The sequence below is a fragment of the Palaemon carinicauda genome, chromosome 8 (assembly GCF_036898095.1).
Source record: "Palaemon carinicauda isolate YSFRI2023 chromosome 8, ASM3689809v2, whole genome shotgun sequence".
Lineage (NCBI taxonomy): Eukaryota > Metazoa > Arthropoda > Malacostraca > Decapoda > Palaemonidae > Palaemon > Palaemon carinicauda.
The window spans coordinates 129,878,087-129,901,150 of NC_090732.1; the positions used below are offsets into that span (position 1 = coordinate 129,878,087).

The window sequence follows — 23,064 nt, forward strand, 5'->3', positions numbered from 1 at the left end:
TGAACATACTCTTTATATTATGTGAAGTGAGAAACTTAGAATTGTGTACTGATGCCCAGTTGGCTATATAAAAATAATGTGTTTGCTATGGAACACAAATTTATAAGGTTATGTTACTAGCTTAAGAAAGACTTATTCATAAAAGATTTTTATTGTATCATTTCCTTTTACTTTCAGGAGATACGAGAACATGATGGTTCCCAGATTGAGTTGGATGAACTTGGTTCTTTAGTACGAGCACGGATTACTCAGTTAAGAGAACAGATTGAAGAATTGAGACGTCTTGCTGTTGTTAGTATAACATTTAGTACGTTATTCCAGTTATGTTATATTTAAGCTTGCAAATAGAATATTCTTGGTAGGGAATTCCTTTTTAATTTGGTTTCTCATTTTTATCTTGGTACATTCAGGGCTTCATAGATGCAATGCTGTATGTATTTTAAGAGGTTATTTTAGTACAGATTGATATTGTTATGTGCCAATATTCATTCTCCTAATCCTGTTTGAATGTTGGTAAAATGAGCATACTGTACTTGTAAACAGACTTAAGCTCTGTGTTATTTCCATTTATCGAGACATTTATCCTCTTAACAATCAGTAACCATATAAGAAACAGTAGTGTATTTTTTATGTTATTTTAGGTCTTTTAAATCTTATTCAAGGTGGTTTTAATTAAAGATATAAATTTGTTGAAACAAGGGAGTGCGTTGTCGTCAGCTCTGAAGGAGACCACTGAGGAGAAAACCTAACCCGTGAATGGGAAAGGCGTCCCCTGAGAGATGCTGAAACATGTTCAGACTTTGCACTCCCTCCGCCGACTGCCCGAGTCATTTAAGAAAAGGTCCCGCCTCCACCACCCCACAAGTCCTTGACCAGGATAGAGTGGAGCTTGCATTACAGCATCATGTAACGCTGCTAATCTGTGGAGTTGCCAACTAACCTATTATAGTTACAATTGGACTTAATTTTTCTTTTTTATTGTCTGGTCATAGAAAATGGACATTAGGAGTAACACATTTAAATGACTCAGATTATAGCTAGGAAAAAGAGAAAATATTTTTTAAAACTTGTAGTATTATATATTCTATATTGTATTAATTTTGTGTATAAGCATTGGTTATGTGGTATCTTATGAATTATACCACTGGGTCTTTATTGGTTACTTGACTTTGTTACTTGTTGGGAGGAAAGACATTCAATGTCTGTTAAATTCAGGTGCTACTATACGAATACAGTATAGCAAAGAAATTAAACACTGCAAAATAATAAGCCAAGTATAGTTTTTTTTCCATACTATGTTGGCAAAAGAAAGGCTAGACAATTTATTAAAATCTCAATCTCTGCTCTAAACTGACACTAGCTGTACTGAATGAATAATTATCTGTTTATAGGGAAATGCTATGTGGCATTCATTCACAAACAGTGATGGGAAAATTATAGAAAGAGAAATCAAATGTAGTTTCTACATGAGCCTAAACATGAAAAAATTGAGAAAATCTTATATCAGAGTTGTGAAAATTATTCAATTATGGAAATAAGTAAAACATTCTAATTTGGACATAGACAAATGTGGAATTTTGAGAAATGAGATTACTGGTATTAATTCAACAACATATGACAACATATGGTGGGTGGGTTGAGAGGGGCAGAGGGACTTGGATCAATTTTTAAATAGGTGGAAAGGGGAACTTCATTATTTGTGATGTATCTATTACTGTTACTGAAGACTTGGCTAGCCTGATAATTTTGTTAACATCAATCAGAAGATGGATTATCTATTATTTGTGTATTTTTAAGAACCCTCACATTTGCAGTGCTTTAGTTCCTTGAGGCAGAGTTAGATAATATTTTATAATATTCCCTTAAACTTAAATACCTTAGGATTGTCATAGATTTAGGAAGGAAAAGGCACAGCTAAGGATTTTATCTTACAAGAAACTAGAATATGAAGCAATATAAATATTTTAAAGTTACAGCCATTATTGTGAAATTATTAATGATTGTTGTCAGGAATTTGAATGGCAAATGGTATGATATGGAATTTTCTGAATCATGAAGTTTCTAGACACATACAGTACAATATTTGAAATTTCTTGAACGTTTTGGTTAGGATTTGGCCATAAATTTCTAGCCAGTCATATTGTACCTCTAGGCAAAGAGGAAAGCTGATGAAAAACCTTAAGAACTTGAGTACAGTATTCTGTTTACTAAGACCTTATTGATAAGGATTTAGTGGCATACCTCTCCTGAGAGGTTTCAACATTTGAAAGAACAAAAATGTTGTCTAAGATGGTAAGTAATTCTTTATTCACATATCCCTTCATTCCAACTATAGTAACTAGGAATGTAATAATTGTACTTCTTGTTATTACATATGAGCATTACTTTGTACGATGTTGAAATTCTGAGGATGACATCTTTTCCTTAAAGGAGGGAATTATAGAACGTTCATTTACTGTACTAAGTTAGAATAGTTATCGTCACATTATTTAATGAATTGTAATTTTTTTTACCCTCATAGGAGCAAGATAATGACTCTGATCGATGTTTATTGAATGATGAAGTAAGTAAAAGTGACAAAATGCTCCAGGACAACCACAAAGCCTTCCGAAATGCAGTTTTAGCATCACAGCTGGCCATAAACCAGGTTAGAATTATGAAAAGTTTTATATGATAAGAGAATACTTTTGAAATTTACAATCTCATATATTAGCATCCTGTAAAGAATTGTATTGTATTCTACAGAGGGTCTCTTTATCGTGTATTTTTTGGAGACTTTAAATCTTCCCAAAACTCCTTTAAAGGTGACATATCCCAATTCCAACTACTGTAATGCAAACACACAATTGTTCCAGCACAAATACAAACCCTCACTCTTTACATAGGAGAATAACAACAACGAAGCTGTAATATGGGAGTCAAAATTTTATAACAAGCTGTAGGCAGTTGGCTGCTAGTTACCTGCTGGGTAATTGCTCACTAAATACTGTAGTTAGTTTGATAGTAACTGTCAGTTGAGATGGACGTTCTTCAACTGGCTGGAGACTATGACAGATTTTCAAGCTTTTTACTGCATTTTCATTGGTACTCTTGCACTTTGTTCCCTACATGATGCTATTGTGCATTAGGATATTGTCCTTGAGTTGGAGACATGATTAAATTGTCATACCTCCCACAACTCTATAGGATGGCCAAAGGTGAACACAAGATTTTCAATTTTACTGTCTTTGAATTACTTTAGACTCCACTGAAGTCAAAGGATCAGGCTCCTTTCCGAAGGAATTCTATTTCCTTCTTTCTTTACGCACAGAAGCAACAGTTATCCTAGTGATTGCCGTTGATTCAACATTCTCAGCCCCACTTATTGGAAGCTGATTACTTTCCTTGCCAATCGTCAGACTTTGTATGCGATCAAGTTGCTTGAGGATCCTTGACAAGGAAGTACTCTTAACCCTCAGCAAGGTTGCGAGTCAGTGTTTGCCTGACCCCTCTTCATCAGCGGGATGGACAGAGATGAGCTTCTACCATACACCCATCAGATGTCTCATGTACTTGCACCTCAGTGCAGACATGCCTCAACAATAGCCACGCCTCATCCGGACGTATCACTAAACGCAATCGCTTAGATACATGCGCTCAAGGTGAACACAGGACTCCTACCTGAGCACTTGTTTGCTTCTGGGTGCTCGCTATTGCAGAAGTAAGCTAGCTCTTCAGAGTATTTGCGTTTTCTTCAGATGCACTGGTATAGCCATGCACGCACACATGAATGCGTGCATGGAGGGACTACCCTTACTAAATCTCTAGCATATACTTAGGCCTATAGAAGTCTAGAATAGGTGGTTTACTTCACCTAAATGTTACTAGCATTATTATTAAAGTGCAAATGTGAGTTACCTTTGACAAGAGACTAGTGCTTGTGGGAGCTAAACACATGCACCAACGCATGCGCTCACACAGTTATAACTGGCAGGACTAACCAATAGACCTCAGGAGTTGTGACTATCAGGTTACAGTTACTCATGGAGGTGATTTTCACATTTAATCCCAATATGGATGAAGATCACCCAGAGTACAGTAGTTTTTTTTTCCAACAATTGTCTCCTCCAATAGAATTTGGGTTTACCTCGCACTCCCTCCCTCTCTGTGAATTGAAAAGGTTCCAGCAGGGAGCCTCTTCAATAAATCATAGGAATAAACAAATTCCGTCTAGATCCCAAGTCTTTCTACATTGCAGGAAATAGGATTAACGGAAGATAGGACGTTGCCTGATCCCTCACTCTCTTCCATGGAAGATTTATACCTAAGAAAACTTTGTGTATACTTGTAAAGGTTTTGTGAGTTTTTTGGTTAGGCGTGACTCACTGTCTAGACTCAGCTGGTTTACTTGGGAAAATACAAATTACTTTCATAATTGAAATTTGTTGTATGCCCTAATGTGGGCGCATGATGTACTGAAGTCGTATTAATAATGTACAATTACTCCGAAAAGTAGTATGAACTAAAATATCATGATATTGGGTTAATCAACTGCAGGTATGTAATAGTCAGTGAGTTGGTAGGTTATGAGTTGATGTACTACAGGGTGGCAAGCATTTGCATGTTCTCAATTTTTGCTCCTGTCTCTGTTATCTAACCCCCTCGAATAAGGAGGCCCAACTGTATAGGGAATATATAAGTCATGTTCTATGTTGAAAATCTGACCTACACTGAAAATCAAGTTGTTCCGTAACTGACATACAAACCACGCTATTTAATAGGGGTATTACTTTCGGCGTAGCTGAAATGACGAGCCATTGAAATTTAACGAGGGTTTACTACCCACACCGCTATTTGGGGGGGTAGGGGAGGGTAGCTTGTCCCCCCCCCCACACACACACACACACCTGTGCTTGAGCTCACTTTGCTCTCGGCTCGGATGGTAGACGGACGTGTCCTCTCTCATCCTCGCCTCTCTCTTGGCAGCCATTAATGCTTTTTTGCTTTTTCTTTGACAGGTTTGTGTGTGAAGTTGGCCCGTGCGAGGTATGCGCACCTGTCGTGAATTACCTGACCGCCCTTGCGGAACATTCATGTCGGCGGTCGAGACAGACCCTCACGCCCTTACCCTTTCCCCTTACTGTAGAGGTCAACGGTGTGAAAGTAATAACAAGTGTGGTGAGTGTAGGAAGTGGTCTACCTCCCAGTGGGAGACCTTTTCTCGGCGACGTAAGAATAAGTCCAAGCGGGATCTTTCTCCTTCAAAGGTTTCTTTGGAAGGAGAAAAACCCAAGGACTCTTCTTCCGTTGCCCAAACCTCCTCTGAAGCTCCTACTTGAGCGGTCTCTTTCGAGAGATCGTCGAGTGGTAGCGTAGACCATGGTTCTGTTTTCCAAACTCGGGGTTCGAGAGATGGCGTTGACTCCCTTAGTGAGGCAGCTCCACCTCTCCCCCAGGGGAGGATGTGTCATTAACCAATCCTTTTCAGCTTTGGTCTTTCTTGGGGCTCGAGGGTTCACCCTCCAAGGAAGCATTACTTGACTACATCCGATTGGGTGCCGCTGTCAAGCAATCGCCGACTTTGGCAGAGGTTGATCCTCTGTCAATTGTCGACGTTGTGGTGTCAGAGGTATCCAATGCGGTATCTCCTAATACCTTTGCCTCTTCACATCCCGCAGTAGCTGAAGGCTTAGTTTCTCCCGTTTCTGCTCAACCAACGAGGGAGAAACTAAGTCTAACAGTCTCTTCTGCTGGTGTTTCTCCCCCTCGGGGGAGTTCACTTACAAAGACTCCTCTTCGGAGGACTGCAGAAGTTTCAGCTTGCTTATCCAACGGCCCCCAGAGGGCGCATCCGTTGCAAGGCTCGCCTTCCTCTTCGCCAGAGAGGCTTTCCTTCACCTGCGGTGAGGAGGCGCCTCTTTGGTTCACCATCTCCGTTGCAGTCCGCTGCAGAGGAGCCTCGTCAGCATTCACCGACTGTTCCTGCTATGGTCCTGGACCTCTCAGCGGATCGTTCGCGATCCCCTTCGGTGGAAGGTCGTCCTTGCAAAGGACACGTTGACCTTCCACCCGACAGACCTACTGACCTGCCGTCACCGTTCCTGAGAGCTGATGCGCGCTACGCGCCTACGAAACCTGATTTACATGCTCGTCAGGCATCGAACCCTGTTACGGGGCATCAAGGGCGTATGCGCAATCGAGCGCATATGTCCCTTACGCGCCATGTTGGACATGCGCGCCAGGCTTTGCCTGAGGTAGCGCGCCACCGCTCACCTGCACGTCAGCGCTCACCTGCGCGCCATCAACCTCCTGCCCGCCACCGCTCTCCTACGTGTCAGCGCTCTCCAACTCGCCAGCGCCCATGCACAGCGACCTCTCCTGCGCGCCCACGATCTTCGGATATTGGCACTGTTGGGAAGTCGAAGACTTCTCCTACGCGCCAGCGCTCGCCATCGCGCGTTCATGCGCAGTCACCCTCTCGTGCCCGCGAGGATACGCGCGCTCGCCATCGCGCGCTCGCCATCGCGCGTTCATGCGCAGTCACCCTCTCGAGCCCGCGAGGATACGCGTGCCCGCCTGCACCCATTCTCTCCTACAGTTGCGCGCCACCATACTGACGCGTGCCCACTAGATGTGCGCCCGCACGCCCGCGTGTTCAACGACCTGATCCTGCGCGCACAATCAGTCTCCTGCGCGCTCTCCTGTGTACCCAGTCTCCCACGTGTGCTCCTACGCGCCATCACTCTCCTGCGCGCGACCCCTGGTATTCTCCATCGCGCGAGCACCATTACGCACCCCCGCGCGAGTGTCAATACCCTCCCGCGCTCAAGGCTGCTGGACAACGCATGGCAAGGTCGCCATCGCCGCATTCCCCTCCCCGCAAGCGCATAACAGCGCGCACTGCGGCGGAAGGGAAGCATCCAGAAAGGTCCAGGATCCCTCCAGAGGTAGTGTGTGACAGCGCTGCTGTCAGTCAACAGGCATGGATTGGGCCGCTAATCAGAGCAGTTATGCAGGCTTTCAAGCCTGTTCTCTCTGAGTTGGGGCACAGATCCTTGGCTGTCTCTATCCCTCTGAAGAGAAAAAGAGGAGTTCCGGATGAGGTGATTTCTCCGAGAGCTAAGTTGACTCCTTGCAGGCCTTTGAGGTAGGTTCCTTCACCCCCCCAGGACTTTTTCTCCTTCCCTGTCGGACGAGGACTTCCCGTCCTCAGGGGAGTCACGTGAGGTGAGACGTTCCCCCATCGCACCAATGAATGAAACCTCACCTCGCGTTGAAAAATCTTCCCGGGTAGGGGCTGAAAAGAACTTGCCACCGTCTATGTTAGAGTCCTACACTCCTCCCAGGAGGGAGTCGAAGGACTCGAAGACGGTACCAAAATCCTCGACAAGACTTAGGATGGAGCCAGCTAGCTACTCGGAGAATGTCCGCGAATCTCCCCAAGAAGAGCCTTTGGGGACAGGAGACTTCGCTGCAAGTCCAACATCCGGAGGAGAACTACAAGAGTCAGAGCATGCATTTTGGCAGGTGCTGACGCTTATGAGGGCTCTCAGTGGGTTTGCCGACCCAGAGATTCCCCCTCGAGAGGGCAAAGACACAGTCTTGGACTGCGTATTAGGCACTCAAAAACCCTCTATAAGGCCAGTGCGGCTCTGCCTTAGTCTCGGGGTTAAGAGTACCAGGGACAAGATTGCTGTTCAGCTCTGAGTTGTCCTCCTCCAACCGTTCCAGTGCCGGCAACAAGCTTCTCCCACCTCCTCGCGTACACCAAAGGAGGTACTTCGAGATCTTGGAGGAGCCTTGTTTAGCTCTTCCTCTCCACCATTCGTTGGAAGAGCTTACCGGGGGCGTCCCTATTGAGAGACACTCCAACCGGCAGGTCTCGTTCTCGGCAACCGAGATCCTTAACCAGGAGAAGGTTGCAAAGTGTGCTATGCAAGCCACTTTGTGGCTGGATATCTGGTTAGGGACCTTAGGTATCCTGATACGCTCTGAGGATTTCTCCAAAGAACGTACCAGGAAAGCTATGGAGACGTTCCTCCTCTCAGGCACTTGCACGATCGAGTTTCTGGCCCACCAAGTCTCGAACTTGTGGGCAAACACCATCCTGAAACGTTGGGATGCGGTGGCTGAGAGGTTCCATGAGAAGGTCCCTAGCACCGAGATAAATAGGCTCAGGCATTCTTCCTTAGAAGGAACGAATTTGTTTGAGCCTAAGGATGTGGAACAGGCCGCTGAGAGGTGGAGGAAGTCCCACCAAGACTCCTTCCTGCATAGGGCTTTGACATTCAAGCCCTATAAGCCTCCAGCACCCCAGCAGTCCCGTCCGATCAAGACCACAAAACCGACGGCAGCAGCGAAGACAGTGGTGTCTAAGCCCCTTCCTGTCAAGGAAATTAAAGGCAAAAAGTCCTCCAGAGGAGGTAAGAATCCCAGAGGGAGCAGCCGAGGCCGCAAACGCTAGGATTGGCAGTCCCCCTGCATGTCCACCAGTGGGGGAATGCCTACAAAGTTGCGCAGACAAGTGGCAGCAACTCGAGGCCGATTCCTGGACGATTTCCATAATCAGTCAGGGATATCACGTCCCGTTCACAACATCTTTACCTCCCCTGACAACGAATCCAGTGTCATTGAGCTCCCTTGCCATGGGATTGGCAAATGGGCAAGCCCTTAGGGCAAAAGTCCAGACCCTGTTGAAGAAAGGCGCCCTCCAAGAGGTCTTCGACGGGTCCCCAGGCTTCTTCAGTCGACTCTTTCTTGTAAAGAAGGCGTCTGGAGGCTGGAGACCAGTCATCGACCTCTCGGCTCAGAATAAGTTTGTCAAACAAACTCCGTTCAGCATGGAGACCGCAGACACGGTCAGACTAGCAGTGAGACCGCAAGACTTCAAGTGTACACTGGCTCTGAAGGACGCGTACTTCCAGATCCCAGTCCATCCATCTTCAAGGAAGTACTTAAGATTCAGCCTAGACAACAAGGAGTACCAGTTCAAGGTGCTGTGTTTCTGTCTCTCTACAGCACCGCAGGTTTTCACCAAAGTGTTCACCCTAATATCTTCGTGGGCACACAGGAGCGGCATCCGTCTCCTCTGTTATCTGGACGACTGGCTGATCCTAGCAGACTCGGTGTCATCCCTTCTTCAACACCGGGACAAACTTCTGGGACTTTGCCAGGATCTGGGGATCATGGTAAATCTCGAGAAGTCCTCTCTGCTTCCCACTCAAAGACTGGTATATCTAGGCATGGTTATAGACACCAATCTCCACAAAGCCTTCCCATCAGACGACAGGATAGCAAGGCTGAGGAAGGTCGCAAGCCCTTTTCTCAGACGAGAATTACTTCCAGCCCAATCGTGGTTACGTCTCCTCGGTCACCTTTCTTCTTTGGCTCGTCTAGTTCCCAACGGTCGCCTCAGGATGAGATCCCTCCAGTGGCGGCTCAAGTCCCGGTGGAAACAAGGTTACGATTCCCCGGACATCATGATCCCTATGGGACCTGCGGAACGGACGGACCTCCAGTGGTGGGTGACAGACGAGAACCTACGAAGAGGAATGGATCTTCTCGTCCTCCCCCCGGATTTGATGCTGTTTTTGGATGCCTCAAAAAAAGGGTGGGGGCCCATGTACTGCACCACACGACCTCAGGCCTGTGGTCAGAATCAGAAAAGTTCCTCCATATAAATCTTCTAGAGATAAAGGCCGTCTTTCTGGCCCTTCAACAGTTCCAACAGTACCTGGCGGGTCACTCTGTGGTAGTGATGAGCGATAACACCACAGTAGTGGCTTACATCAACAAACAAGGAGGTACCTTTTCAAAGCAGCTATCCCATCTCGCAGTAGAGATGCTGAGATGGGCTGAGGTCCACTCAATTCCGCTATCGGCTCGTTTCATTCCAGGCAAGAGGGATGTGCTCGCCGACAATCTGAGCAGAGCGTCTCAGATAGTGAGTACCGAGTGGTCTTTGGATCATCTAGTAGCCAACAAAGTCCTGACTTTGTGGGGTTCTCCGAATGTGGATCTGTTTGCAACAGCTCTGAACTTCAAGCTTCCGCTGTACTACTCCCCAGTCCCAGACCCCAAGGCTCTCTGGCAAGATGCCTCTCCAACAACGGTGGGACAACATCGACATTTACGCCTTTCCCCCGTTCTGTCTGATGAGGAGGGTGCTCAACAAGACCAGAACATCGGCCAATCTTTCGATGACCCTCATAGCTCTGCTATGCATCACGCGGAATGGTTTCCGGACCTTCTGCAACTCCTCACGGAGCTACCGAGAGAGCTCCCTCGACGGCACGATCTACTCAAACAACCACATGCCAACATCTTCCACAAAGCCGTGGCTTCGCTACGACTTCACGCCTGGAGACTATCCAGCATCTCCTCGCAGAGAGAGGATTTTCGCAACAAGTTGCGGTCAGGATGTCTGGACATCTGCGAAAGTCATCCGCAGCTGTCTACCAGGCAAAGTGGAAAGTCTTCTGTGGTTGGTGTCGTGGAAGGGGTATCTCTCCACTCGATGCCACTATTCCAACAATAGCGGAGTTCCTTTTGTTTATTTGCGGGAAGAAATGCGCCTTTCAGTCTCGGCAGTGAAAGGCTATCGCTCAGCCTTAAGTCTAGCCTTCAGGCTCAAAGGAATGGACATTTCTTCTTCGCTGGAACTTTCCCTACTCATACGAAGTTATGAACTTACCTGCCCTCAGTCGGAAGTGAGACCTCCTCCATGGAATGTGCTTTGAGTTCTCAGGTCTCTTAAGAGACCTCCCTATGAACCATTACGCCAGGCTTCAGATTGCCACCTAACCTGGAAGACGGTGTTCCTACTAGCTTTGGCTTCGGCCAAGCGTGTTAGCGAACTTCATGGTCTCTCGTATGACATCGCCCATTCAAGGGGATGGGGGGAGGAAACGTTCAGATTCGTCCCTGAGTTCATTGCTAAGACTCAGAATTGTGGAGTAGCGGATCCTCGATTCGACTCCTTCCGGATTTCTAGTCTCCGTTCTGTAACAGATGACCCAGACCATCTCCTACTGTGCCCAGTAAGGAGTTTTGAGGCTATATCTTAAAAGAACAGCTGCAGTTCATCCTCATGTGCCAGCCTTATTCGTTAGCACAGGGAGGACTAAGAGGAGGGTCACCAAGAACACCATCTCGGCATGGATTCGTAGGGTGATTCATCTGTCCCTGAATCCAGATCCTCCTCCATCACGTCGCCCTAGAGCACATGATGTTGGGCGTAGCTACGTCCCTGGCCTTCAAAAAGAATTTTTCAGTGACGCAGGTCCTTCAAGCTGGGGTGTGGAAGCGTCGGACAACCTTCACAGCCCACTACCTGCAAGACGTGACCCACAGGAGGCTCGATACGTTCTCTATCGGCCCTGTGGTGGCTGCACAACAGCTGGTTTAAAACCTCAGGTTCCTTATTGGACAAGTAGCAGAAGGTTGAGGGCATTGTTACCCGATTTTAAGTCTGCATGAATGAAAAGAGTTTGACTGGCCCTTATTCGTTTCTTCATCATCCCCTCTCTTGGGGAAAGCAGCATCTTGGGTTCTCTGCATAGCTGACCTCAAACCAATGCAGGTAAACATGTTTCCTTGTGTTCCTAGTATTAAGTTAATACTGTCATGTCCCCATACCCTGATGAGGTGGTATTGGGACAGTCCTAGTCTACAAGTTAACATCTAAAGAACTTCAGATCAACTTCCTAGGACGAGTCACACTTCGTTATGCCTTCACACACAGCTTGCGTAGTCCGCAGTCCTTGCGTAGCAAGGTTCTAGCGAGGTGCAGGGGCTCCTTATTTCTTGGGTGCTGACACTCTCAAATAACGAGCCTCAGGCAAAGCCAAAAAAGCCAGTACTGGCTGGGACGTCCACCCTTCCTAATGGGTGAGTCACTCCTATTAAATAGCACGGTTTGTATGTCAGTTATGGAACAAATGACAAATTTGTAGATAATTTGTATTTTTCCTAACTATACAAACCTTAGCTATTTAATCAAACTTGCCCGCCAGCCCTATCCCCCTTGAAGTCCTACCTCCAAGCAAAGTGAGCTCAAGCACAGGTGTGTGTGAGGGTGGGGGGTAGCAAGCTACTCTCCCCTACCCCCGCTAACAAGCGATGTGGCTAGTAAACCCTCGTTAAATTTTAATGGCTTGTCATTTCAGCTACGCCGAAAGTAATACCCCTATTAAATAGCTAAGGTTTGTATAGTTAGGAAAAATACAAATTATCTACGAATTTGTCATTTATGCCTGGTCTCTTGGAATTAATTAATGACATAAGTCAGCGCATTACTGTAGTTCAACAGTATATACATACATATACCAAGGCACTTTCCCCAATTTTTGGGGGGTAGCCGACATCAAACAAATAAAACAGAAAAGGGGACCTCTCCTCTCCATGTTCCTCCCAGCCTGACAAGGGACTCAACCGAGTTCGGCTGGTACTGCTAGGGGTGCCACAGCCCACCCTCCCCCGTTATCTACCACAGATGAAGCTTCATAACACTGAATCCCCTACTGCTGCTACCTCCGCGGTCATCCAAGGCACCGGAGGAAGCAGCAGGGTCTACCGGAACTGCGTCACAATCGCTCACCATTCATTCCTATTTCTAGCACGCTCTCTTGCCTCTCTCACATCTATCTTCCTATCACCCAGAGCTTCCTTCACTCCATCCATCCACCCAAACTTTGGCCTTCCTCTTGTACTTTTCCCATCAACTCTTGCATTCATCACCTTCTTTAGCTGACGGCCATTTTCCATTCTCTCAACATGGCAAAACCACCGCAACACATTCATATCCACTCTAGCTGCTAACTCATTTCTAACACCCGTTCTCACCCTCACTACTTCTTTCCTAACCCTATCCACTCAAGATACACTAGTCATACTCCTTAGATTTTCATCTCAAACACATTCAATGTCTGTTTCTCCGTCACTTTCATTCCCCACAACTCCGATCCATACATCACAGTTGGTACAATCACTTTCTCATACAGAATTCTCTTTACATTCATGCCCAACCCTCTATTTTTTTTTTACTACTCCCTTACTGCCCCCAACACTTTGCATCCTTCATTCACTCTCTGACGTACATCTGCTTCCACTCCACCATTTGCTGCAACAACAGACCCCAAGTATTTAAACTGATCCACCTCCTTAAGTAACTCTCCATTCAACATGACATTCAACCTTGCACCACCTTCCCTTCTTGTACATCTCATAATCTTACTCTCCATTCAACATGACATTCAGCCTCCCTTCTCGTACATCTCATAATCTTACTCTTACCCACATTACCTCTCAACTTCCTTCTCTCACACACCCTTCCAAATTCTGTCACAGTCAAATCAGGGAATGAGATTTTACATTATAAATTGTTATTCTTTCAATTACTTTCCCTTTTTTTTAACATGGATAGTTTAATTAATTGTAATTCATTCCATTCCAGAAAAGTAAAGATGAACTACTCACTGATAGTCAGTCAACAGGAGAAGAAGAAACTGGAATTCGACATAGAGAACGAATGAACAGGCAATCAATGTTGAAGAAATCCTCACAGCTATCAGATGATCTTTTGGCCGTTACTCGGTTAATAAGAGACAACACTGAGAAAAGCACTAAAACTCTGGACAGATTAGGTATGTTTTTATTTTGCTTGTGTTGTCTTTAGTATATATTTTGGTAAAGTAGTTGTTTTTTAAGTTAAAAGGATGTTTAAGCTTTATATTTCTATATATTTTTTTTTTAATTTTTGTAAGTGTATTTAATACTCTTATGAAATTACCATACATGCTTTTTCATTTTACCGAGCAAGTCACTGGTTCTTTTTTATTTCTGAGTGCATTACCTGATTAGGATTGGAAAAAAATTAAATTTTAATTTTTTTTTGCTTAGATAGGTTTGCTTTATAATAGTTCCATTATTTATGTAAGCCTATATACCTGGCCTTTATAAATCCCTCACACTCCAAAGATGATTCCCTTCTGCCTAAAAAACTCAAAGTATGATTATAAGTAGGCCAAGGACAGTTACTCAACATCCAGATCTCATCATTGACAAGGTTTCTGTAACTCTGTATGACTTAAAATTTTATGTGTGATTCTCAACAGCAAGTTTACTTTTGAGAAGCACATTAGGTCTGTGTTTTCTTCAATTGCATAAAAAATTAGCTTATTGAGAAAGTCTTTTAAGATTTTCAGTGATCAATCCATTCTGAAGAAGTGTTTTAATTCTTTCATTCTACCTTGTTTCGAGTATTATTCTCCTGTCTGGTCTTCAGCTGATGATTCTCATCTTAATTTGTTGGACAGGAACTTACGGGCTGTTATATTTCTTATTCCTGATTTAGATATTAAGCTCTAGTACCGTCGTTTAATTGGTTAGTTATGCATGTTACATAAGATTTTTCATAATTCGGACCATCCTTTACATTTTGATCTTCCTGGACAGTGCAATCCTGTGCTTAATACTAGGTTCTGTATGCAATTGATTCTAATAGTCATGCCTTCTCCATCATTAGGCTCAATACTACTCAGTATTCTAGAAGTTTTATTCCAGCTATGACCAAGTTGTGGAATGATCTTCCTAATCGGGTAGTTGAATCGATGGAAGTTCAAAAGTTTAAACTTGCAGCAAATGTTTTTATGTTGAACAGGCTGACATATGTCTTTTTTTAGTTTTATCTATAAAAGATCTATTTTGATGTTGATACTGTTCATAAGATATTTTTTTTAATGGTTCATAACTTCTCATATAGTATATTTATTTCCTTATTTCTTTTCCTCACTGGGTTAGTTTTCCCTGATGGAGTCCTTGGGCCTATAGAATTTTGCTTTTCCAACTAGGGTTGTAGCTTAGCTAGTAATAATAATAATAATAATAATAATAATAATAATAATAATAATAATGATGATGATGATGATGATGATGATGATGATGATTACTTGCTAACAACCCTAGTTGGAAAAGCAGGATGCTATAAGCCAAAGGGGCTCCAACAGGGAAAATAACCTAGTGAGGAAAGGAAACGAGGAAATTGAAATATTTTAAGAATAGTAACAATATTAAAATGAAAATTTCTTATATAGAAACAGTAACAATATTAGAATAAAAATTTCTTTTATAAACTTCAAAAACTTTAAAAAACAAGGGGAAGAGAAATAAGATAGAAAAGTGCACCCGAGTATACCCTCTAGCAAGAGAACTCTAACCCAAGACAGTGGAAAACCATGGTACAGAGGCTATGGCTCTATCCAAGACTAGAGAACAATGGTTTGATTTTGGAGTGTCCTTCTCTTAGAAGAGCTGCTTACCATAGCTAAAGAGTCCCTTCTACCCTTACCAAGAGTAAAGTAGCCACTGGACAATTACAGTGCAGTAGTTAACCCCTAGGGTGAAGAAGAATTATTTGGTAATCTGTGTTGTCAGGTGTTCGGGACAGAGAATGTGAAAGAATAGGCCAGACTGTTAGGTGTTTGTGTAGGCAAGGGGAAAATGAACTGTAACCAGAGAGAAGGATCCAATTTCTTACTGTCTGGCCAGTCTAAAGACCCCATAACTCTCAAGTGGTAGTATCTCAAGAGGTGGCTGGCACCCTGGCCAACCTACTACCTATGAATGATTAGAAGTATAACTGACAATATAGTTAATCAAAAAGAACTTCAGTCTCTTGCTATATTCAAGACACTTTGCTGAATGAAGTCTTTCTCATAAGCTGATCCACTAAACTGGAAAGTCTGATTGTGCTGAGGCAGTCACATACTGTAGCTTGGCCCTTCTCTTGTCTCGTAATACTTCTTTTTATATTTCTTCCTATATAGAAAAAACAGCATTAAACATTTCTTTAATTTCCATTTTCTATCTAGAATCTGGTTAATTCTGTCTGAGGTATTCTTGACAGAATCGGCTTTCACCAATTTTTAAAATCTTCTAGTTTCTTGAATAAATGTCGTATGGAAAGTAGCTGAAGTAGATGCTTTTTGAATGAGAAAAGTCTCTGGGTACCTAGACCTCAGTTCCTCCAGTAACTTACTATTGTATATTGTAAGACAGAAAAAGCGTGGGGCTTTTTCTGTATAGGGGGAACTTTCCCCAACAGAATTCGCTGCTAGGATTAAAGTTTCCTTAACATTCTTTTCATTGTATATGAATTTAAAAGTCAAAGAATAGTTTCTACTCTTCCCCTTCTCTAAGATTGGAAGTTTTCACTGCTTCTATTGGTGCTTCTGTTTGTGTCCATTGCTGCTTCCTTTCGAGTGTCCATGGTCGCTTCCATTCTTGTCCATGTTTTCATTCTTACTTCTGATTTGGAAGTCATACCTCATATTCTTTTCTATAAAGGAGAGTAGTAATCTACCTTTACATGAAACTTGTATTTTATTATTATTACAGGTATTGTTACTTGCTAAGCTACAACTGTAGTTGGAAAAGCAGGATGTTATAAGCCCAGGGGCTCCAATGAAAAATAGCCCAGTGAGGAAAGGAAACAAGGAAAAATAAAATATTTTAAGAACAGTAACAACATTAAAATAGACATTTCCTATATAAACTATGAAAACTTAAAAAAAACATGAGGAAGAGAAAGTAGATAGAATAGTGTGCCCGAGTGTACCCTCAAACAAGAGAACTCTAACCCAACACAGTGTAAGACCATGGTACAGAGGCTATGGTGCTACCTAAGACTAGAGAACAATAATTTGATTTTTGAGTGTCCTTCTCCTAGAAGAGCTACTTACCATAGCTAAAGTCTCTTCTACCCTTACCAAGAGAAAAGTTGCCACTGAACAATTACAGTGCAGTAGTTAAGAATTTTTTGGTAATCTCAGTGTTGTCTGGTGTACGAGGACAGAGGAGAATCTTTAAAGATATGCCAGACTATTCGGTGTATGTATTGGCAAAGGAAAAGTGAACCGTAACCAGAAAGAAGGATCCAATGTAGTACTGTCTGGCCAGTCAAAGGACCCCATAACACTCTAGCGGTAGTATCACAACGGGCGGCTGGTGCCCTGGCCATGCTACCACTTACATTTGTGGCGTTACTTGAAGGGCAAGTTGAATTAGATGAAATGTGTGTACAGGGTATTCAGTAATTCAAAACTACTATTGCTACCTAACCTCTGGTGAAACATCTCGTCTCTTCATGCCCATGGACATCATTAGGGGATCAAAAACATCAAAGATGGTGACTGTTCTTTGACACTTAATCACCTCAGCACAACTGGAAGTATGAGAGGACGGTGGAGAAGAATAATACAATGAACCTATCCCTATGTTCATTATCTGTTCATTAACTTGTTTATGTTTTTGTATAGACTAGCATAGATAGAGGTTGAGATATTTTTGAGAGAGGCATGGCCACCTTACCACTTCTCAACTGAAAATCCCCATGGAGGGATTCTGAATAATTAGATGTTGGATTTCGTCATAAGTTCTTACCTCTTGGGCTAATACAGTTACGACTCTTATAACAGTATCAAGACTCTTAAGAGCCTCATACCCGTGGGGCCAGGGGTGCTAGTCTGGATGTAAAATTTTGGTGGTAATTTCTTTTATATCAAGGACCCATCCTAGAATTATTTCTGGGTGGACAACCTCTTTTAAAGTCCTTGTTGCACATTTCATACATACAGTATACTTATAGTATAAATTTGTGTGAATCAAGTAATTCCTTTAGTAAGCATATCTCCTCAACCAGATAACACTGAAACACAAATGAACCTTCATTTTCGCTGTTTAAAAGGCATAAGAAATCCAATTTTACTCATTTTTTTCGTGGTGTGACGCTAAAAATACACTAAGAGCACTTTTAGCTACTATGATGGTAGAAATTTCTGTGGCGCTCAAAACCAAACGATTACAAATGTCACAAAATAGTAAGAAATAAAACATTTAGGGCATTTCAGTAGTTTGATAATGGCACCAAACTTAATATTTTAGAGCAATTTATTAAAGAATTACATGTATTCATACAAAACACACTATACAATATTTGTCCCAATGGCTGCTGCGAGGTACTGTACAGGTTAGATTTTCTCTTCATCCAATTGTTTCTTTATTAGAAGCATGTACATGTTAGAAAAAAATATTATAAATTACATAATATTAATTATTTTGATATCTAGACATCATTGATATTTGTCAAGTATTTCAATAGTTGTTCCTTTGTGTCTATAAACTTTTTGTCTTTTGAATAGGATTGTTTTCAGTGTGATTTTGAAAAGCTGTTAAAATCGTTAATGAGGTAGTTAATGACATGTGGTAAGCACGGGCGAGAAGCCTCACCTGTCAGAAGCTCTTTTACTATGTTTTCGGTTGCAGTGAGTATGGACGTACTGTGCTGTTATGCCCTTAATCGAGCTTTTCATTTTCTTTCACACTGTTGATTGCTATGGACTTACCAGGAAAAGTTTGAATGTTGCAACTGGTTTATGCATAAACCAGCTATAGATTTGCACTATCTCGGGGCTTCTTATAGGGGTCATGACTAATCATCCCTGGGTGCCGAATGTAGGTCGTGGCAGGCGTATGCCTTGAGAGGTAGAAAGAAAGCTGAGCATTCTCCGGTTCTCTGGAGTCTATCTTGGCAACGCCCAAAAAGACATCGAGTAAGTCTTTTGCTTCTCTCCAATCATTGAGTGCATCTGCTACTGCTGCTCCTGTGCATATGCCCTTGGCTCGGCCACCAGGGAACATGAGTCAGGAGCAAGTAGCCCTCGGAGCTATATCGGTTGGCTTTTTCAGATTCTGGTGCCCTGTGTTTATTGCTCCCCATCGGAGGTTGGAGAGACTTCAACCGTTTCTTGGCAGACTACTTACAAGGAGTTTGACCTAAGAAAGGCTTGGGCCTTAGGTCTTTCAGGTAGGCCCTCTATTACTGCATTATTATTATTACTTTACCTTTCAATAATGATGCTAAGAAAAGAACCACTTACTCCCAACTGTTTAAGTGTGAAAACAATGGCCCTCATGATTAACATGGTCAAAGGCAGTACTAAAATCAAGGCCATCATACAACTTCCTGATCACTATTAAGGGATTTCTGTAGAGCATTATAAATTCTAAGAATAGCATCAAATGCTCCAAATTCTTTGCAAAAGCCAAATTGAAAACTAAGGAACAGATCATTACCTTTAGCATACCTATTTAGATGTACCAAAAGATGTTAAAAAACTTAAAGATAATATTGGGGGTTATGGAAAATGGATGGTAATCACCAGAGCTGACTTGTTGAGGGAGCTGGTAGCTGAGGCTACCTCTCTGTGTCCCTAGTACTAGGGCCTCCTTGTTGCTAGTGGCAAAAGTAGTGGTCAATCTGTCCTGAGTGTCCGTGACTCCAGTGATGACCCCCTCCAAGTCCAAAGGACTGTATAGGTTTGCCAGAAAGCTCTGGCACCCATAGGTGTCACTCCTAAGGGTTTGGTGTAAGTTGGCTGTGTCAAAGTACATGTTGCCCTGGAGCCGGGTTACTCTGTGGTTGCTCCCTTTCCTTGTGTCTGTCGTCCCAACCCTTATACCTGGGGCCCTTAACTCTCCCTCTTGTACAGGTGACCTAGCTTGTCTGCTTTGCAGACCCCTGGTGAGTGCCTCCCCCTCTTTCCTGTGACCGTGTTTCCCTTGGGTTGAGGATTGGAAGGAAAGAAAAAGTTCATTCTTCTTACTTGGCCTCGTTTTTTACTTCTGACTCTGATTATGATGGTTTTTAGAAGAGGGAGAGGTCAGAGTCTAGGGAGGACTCCTTACATCATCTCTCTTTTGCAGAAAGAGTGGATGGACTCCACCCAAGTGGCTCCCAGCCACTTTTCATAGCCCCTCGGATCCGCAGCTCGGGTTTCCCAGCTACCCAGGTGAGATAGAAGTGTATGGCCCAATACACACACTGTTCCCCGATTAATGGAGGAGTTTCAGCGCCCTACATCACCCTATCTACCTGGACATTGGACTCTTGCTCTTCCTTCAACCCATGATCCTTTGGTAGAGCAAGTTTAGAGGATAGCACCACTTGAGGCTATCATGTGCAATGAAAAACCAAGAGATGGAGGCGGAGGGACCTTCTATCTGCACCACTCACCCCAATCACCAGAGGGAAGAGTATGAGTTACTCCTTCCCTCTTTGCCATGATCAGTGCCAGGAATTCTTCCCCTGTTGTTGTCGACCTTTCTTGGGCCTTCTTTAGTCTCCGAGTACGTTGTTTGTTTTCTTGGGAGGGGATGAATCGCTGAAACAATGTGCTGTACCCTCTATCCCAGAAGGGTAGAAAGGTACTCTGTATTCATCTGCCTTAAGACGCTGGACACATTCATCTGCCTTAAGATGCTGGACCTTGGACTGGTGCCGACAAAGAAGGATGATTCCGAGTCAGAGTATTTCTTTGTGGATGTCCTTTTACTTATTGGGGAGCGCAATAGCTATAGGTAGACGACCTTGGTTCTACCTTTGGGGAGATCCTGTGTCATTGATTGGCACTTTGGTTTCCCTCAAGGGACCAGGCCATTTCTGGAGCTGCCCTAGTCAGATCTGGCTAGTTTTGCCATTATTAAATTGAAGATCAGATCTGTGGTTCTGAGGACTTCAACACTTCTAGCCAGTCAAACAAAATCTTGCCCCTCCATTCTCAAAACATAGAAGGTTTGTCGGCCATGACCTTCCATAAAGTGGTCTCCTATCTTTACCAAGTCAACGGGATTATCAAACTTGGAGTCTTTTGAGAAGTAGTAGAGTCTGGTGGGGAGGCAGTGACCTTCCTGGCACCAGTGGGCCAATTGCATTTTGTGGTGAAGGGATGCCTTGATCCCCCAATTCTCAAAGCAAGTTAGCTCGGAGGTAATTCTTTCGCTTCGGAAGTCCTGGGTGTGGGGGGTCCAGTGGATTTACGTGTAGGCCTTGGTGATGTGGCTTTGCAGGACTCCCTGATCCAGCTAGCAGTTTCCTTCATGGGCCTTGGCCCTTTGGGGCAGAGCAGCGGCAAAACCGTAGGTTCGCCCATACCTGCAGGATCAGGTGCAAGACAGGGTTCCATGGCCTTTCCTAGACCCCGATAGTCCACAACTTCCCTCTGAAAGGAGACCGTGCACACACATCTCTTTTAGCTACCCAATTTGGTCCTTCCAGGCAATGGGGTGGCATAAGAGGGGAAGGAGAGGGAAACGCTGTTACCCGCGTTCCCCCTTCCCTGATCCCGATTATGAGATTGCTTGTTATGCCGTTGGGCAACTCAGCTGAGACATGGAGAAAAGTCTTGGGTAGTGAGTATCCTTCAGGAAAGATACTTACTACCCTTTCAGGCTGTCGGTCCCTCTATTTCACTTACCAAAAGTTCTCATTCTTTCCTCCAACATTGCAGAGAATCCTGAACTTGGGGACAGAGGTAGCAGGGATGTTGGAGAAGAATGCACTCAGTTGTTCGAGACGAGCCCCAGGCTTCTACAGTTGACTTACTGGTAGAGAAGTCAACTGGTTCCTGGTCATCAATCTTACAATACTGAATGAAATTGGAGATCAAAAAAAGTTCAGGATAGAAACATTACAGTCTGTGCCGAGTTTCATCAGAGAAGAAGACTTCTTGCTTTCAGTGAATCTGAAGGACGTGTACTTTCCAGTACCCGTACATCAGTCGTTTTGAAAGTACCTCCACTTCTTCATCTACAGCTTCTCAAGTGTTCATCTTGGTAGCAGCTTGAGCTCTTACACTGGATAGGTCTTTTGATGTATCTTGACTATGCTGATTCTGGCTTCCTTTGTGGGAGTGGCTACAGGATCGAGTTTAACTTATTGCTTTTTGCATCATCCAGGGACTGTGATAAACAGGGAAAAGTAGTCTCTTACCCAAGCGAAGGTTGAAGTACTTAGGCATACTGATAGACATGGCAGCAGCAAATCTTTGAGTCAGACGATTGCATCAGCAAGCTCAAGAAGGTAAAGCAACTGTTTCTGTGGTGGCTGAGTCTTCTCAGCCACCTTTCCTCACTAGAGAAGATTGTTCCTCACTGGCACCTCCACCAGAGATCTCTTTAGTGGTGGTTTAAGGATCAAGGGTCAGCCTCCTTGGATCTCCCATTCCTTTTTGTTCCATTTGCACAATCTTACCTGTTGGCTGAATGAGGAAACCCTCACTATAGGAGTTATACTTGACACTGCCTTCAGACATGGTCTCATCTGGGGTGTAGTTAGTAGAAGAAGCATCCACTCCTGGAAAGTTAGCAGCCTTTCTAGCGCTGCAAAGATTCCAAAAACGTTGAGGAAGCACTTAGTAGTTTTGTTGTGACAACAACACTGTAGTGACTTACTTTGATCAAGGTGGCATGATCCCCCACCCTCTCTGCGAGTTGACGAAGCGGATGCACACCGGGGAGACATTCCATGCCGTAAAGTTGTCAGTCAGGGACAATCTTGGCAAGAGGAATGTAACAGTAGACACACTCAATTGCCAATGTCTGGTTGTAAGGTCAGTTTGGTTCCTACATCCCTATGTAGTGGAGAGGCTTATAATTCTGTGGATCAGTCTGTTTACCACATGGCTAAACAGGAAGCTCCCATTTTCCAGACCTATTGTCTTTTCTTCCATTCAGCCTGATCCATCTACTAATCAATCAATTGTTTATGGTGCCGGGACTCAGGATGATATGATGATCCTGGTGGCTCTCAGATGGCCCCATGTAGAGTGGCAGTCTGATCTGTTGGCTGTTGTCGAGGTACTGAGAGAATTTCCTAAGGCCGTCACTTCTCTGTCAGCCACACCTTCAGAAGTATCTCCAGTCCGTAAAGTCTGAAACTTCATGGATGGAAACTATCTAGCATCTACTCCAAGCAAAATGCTTTACGCGAGGCACTGCACAAGAAATATCTGAATACAGAACCTCCGTAAATCCTCTGCAGCTGTCTACCAGGGAAAATGGGCAATCCTTTGCGATTGGTGTCATAATTGGGGTACTTCTCTGGTCACAGTATCTCTGCCATTAATACTGTAGCTGATTTGTTTGACTACTTTCGTTGTGAAGCTCCTCTCAGAGTCTGTGGATAATGGCTACTGCTCAGTTAATGATGAGCTTCAAGCCGTTCTGTCTGGGATGTTACCAGTTATCGCC

At 43.8% G+C, this 23,064-nt stretch overlaps 1 protein-coding gene across 3 annotated transcripts in view; it reads left to right on the forward strand.

The window, feature by feature from the left end:
- LOC137645919 (vesicle transport protein SEC20-like) overlaps positions 1 to 23,064 on the forward strand; it is a 96,532-nt gene that overhangs the window by 50,243 nt on the left and 23,225 nt on the right. For all 3 annotated transcript variants that reach the window (XM_068378966.1, XM_068378965.1, XM_068378967.1), the window contains exons 3-5: positions 178 to 291; positions 2,522 to 2,647; positions 13,433 to 13,622. In XM_068378966.1, coding sequence (XP_068235067.1) covers positions 178 to 291; positions 2,522 to 2,647; positions 13,433 to 13,622 — 430 coding nt within the window. The remainder of the gene's footprint in view (positions 1 to 177; positions 292 to 2,521; positions 2,648 to 13,432; positions 13,623 to 23,064) is intronic.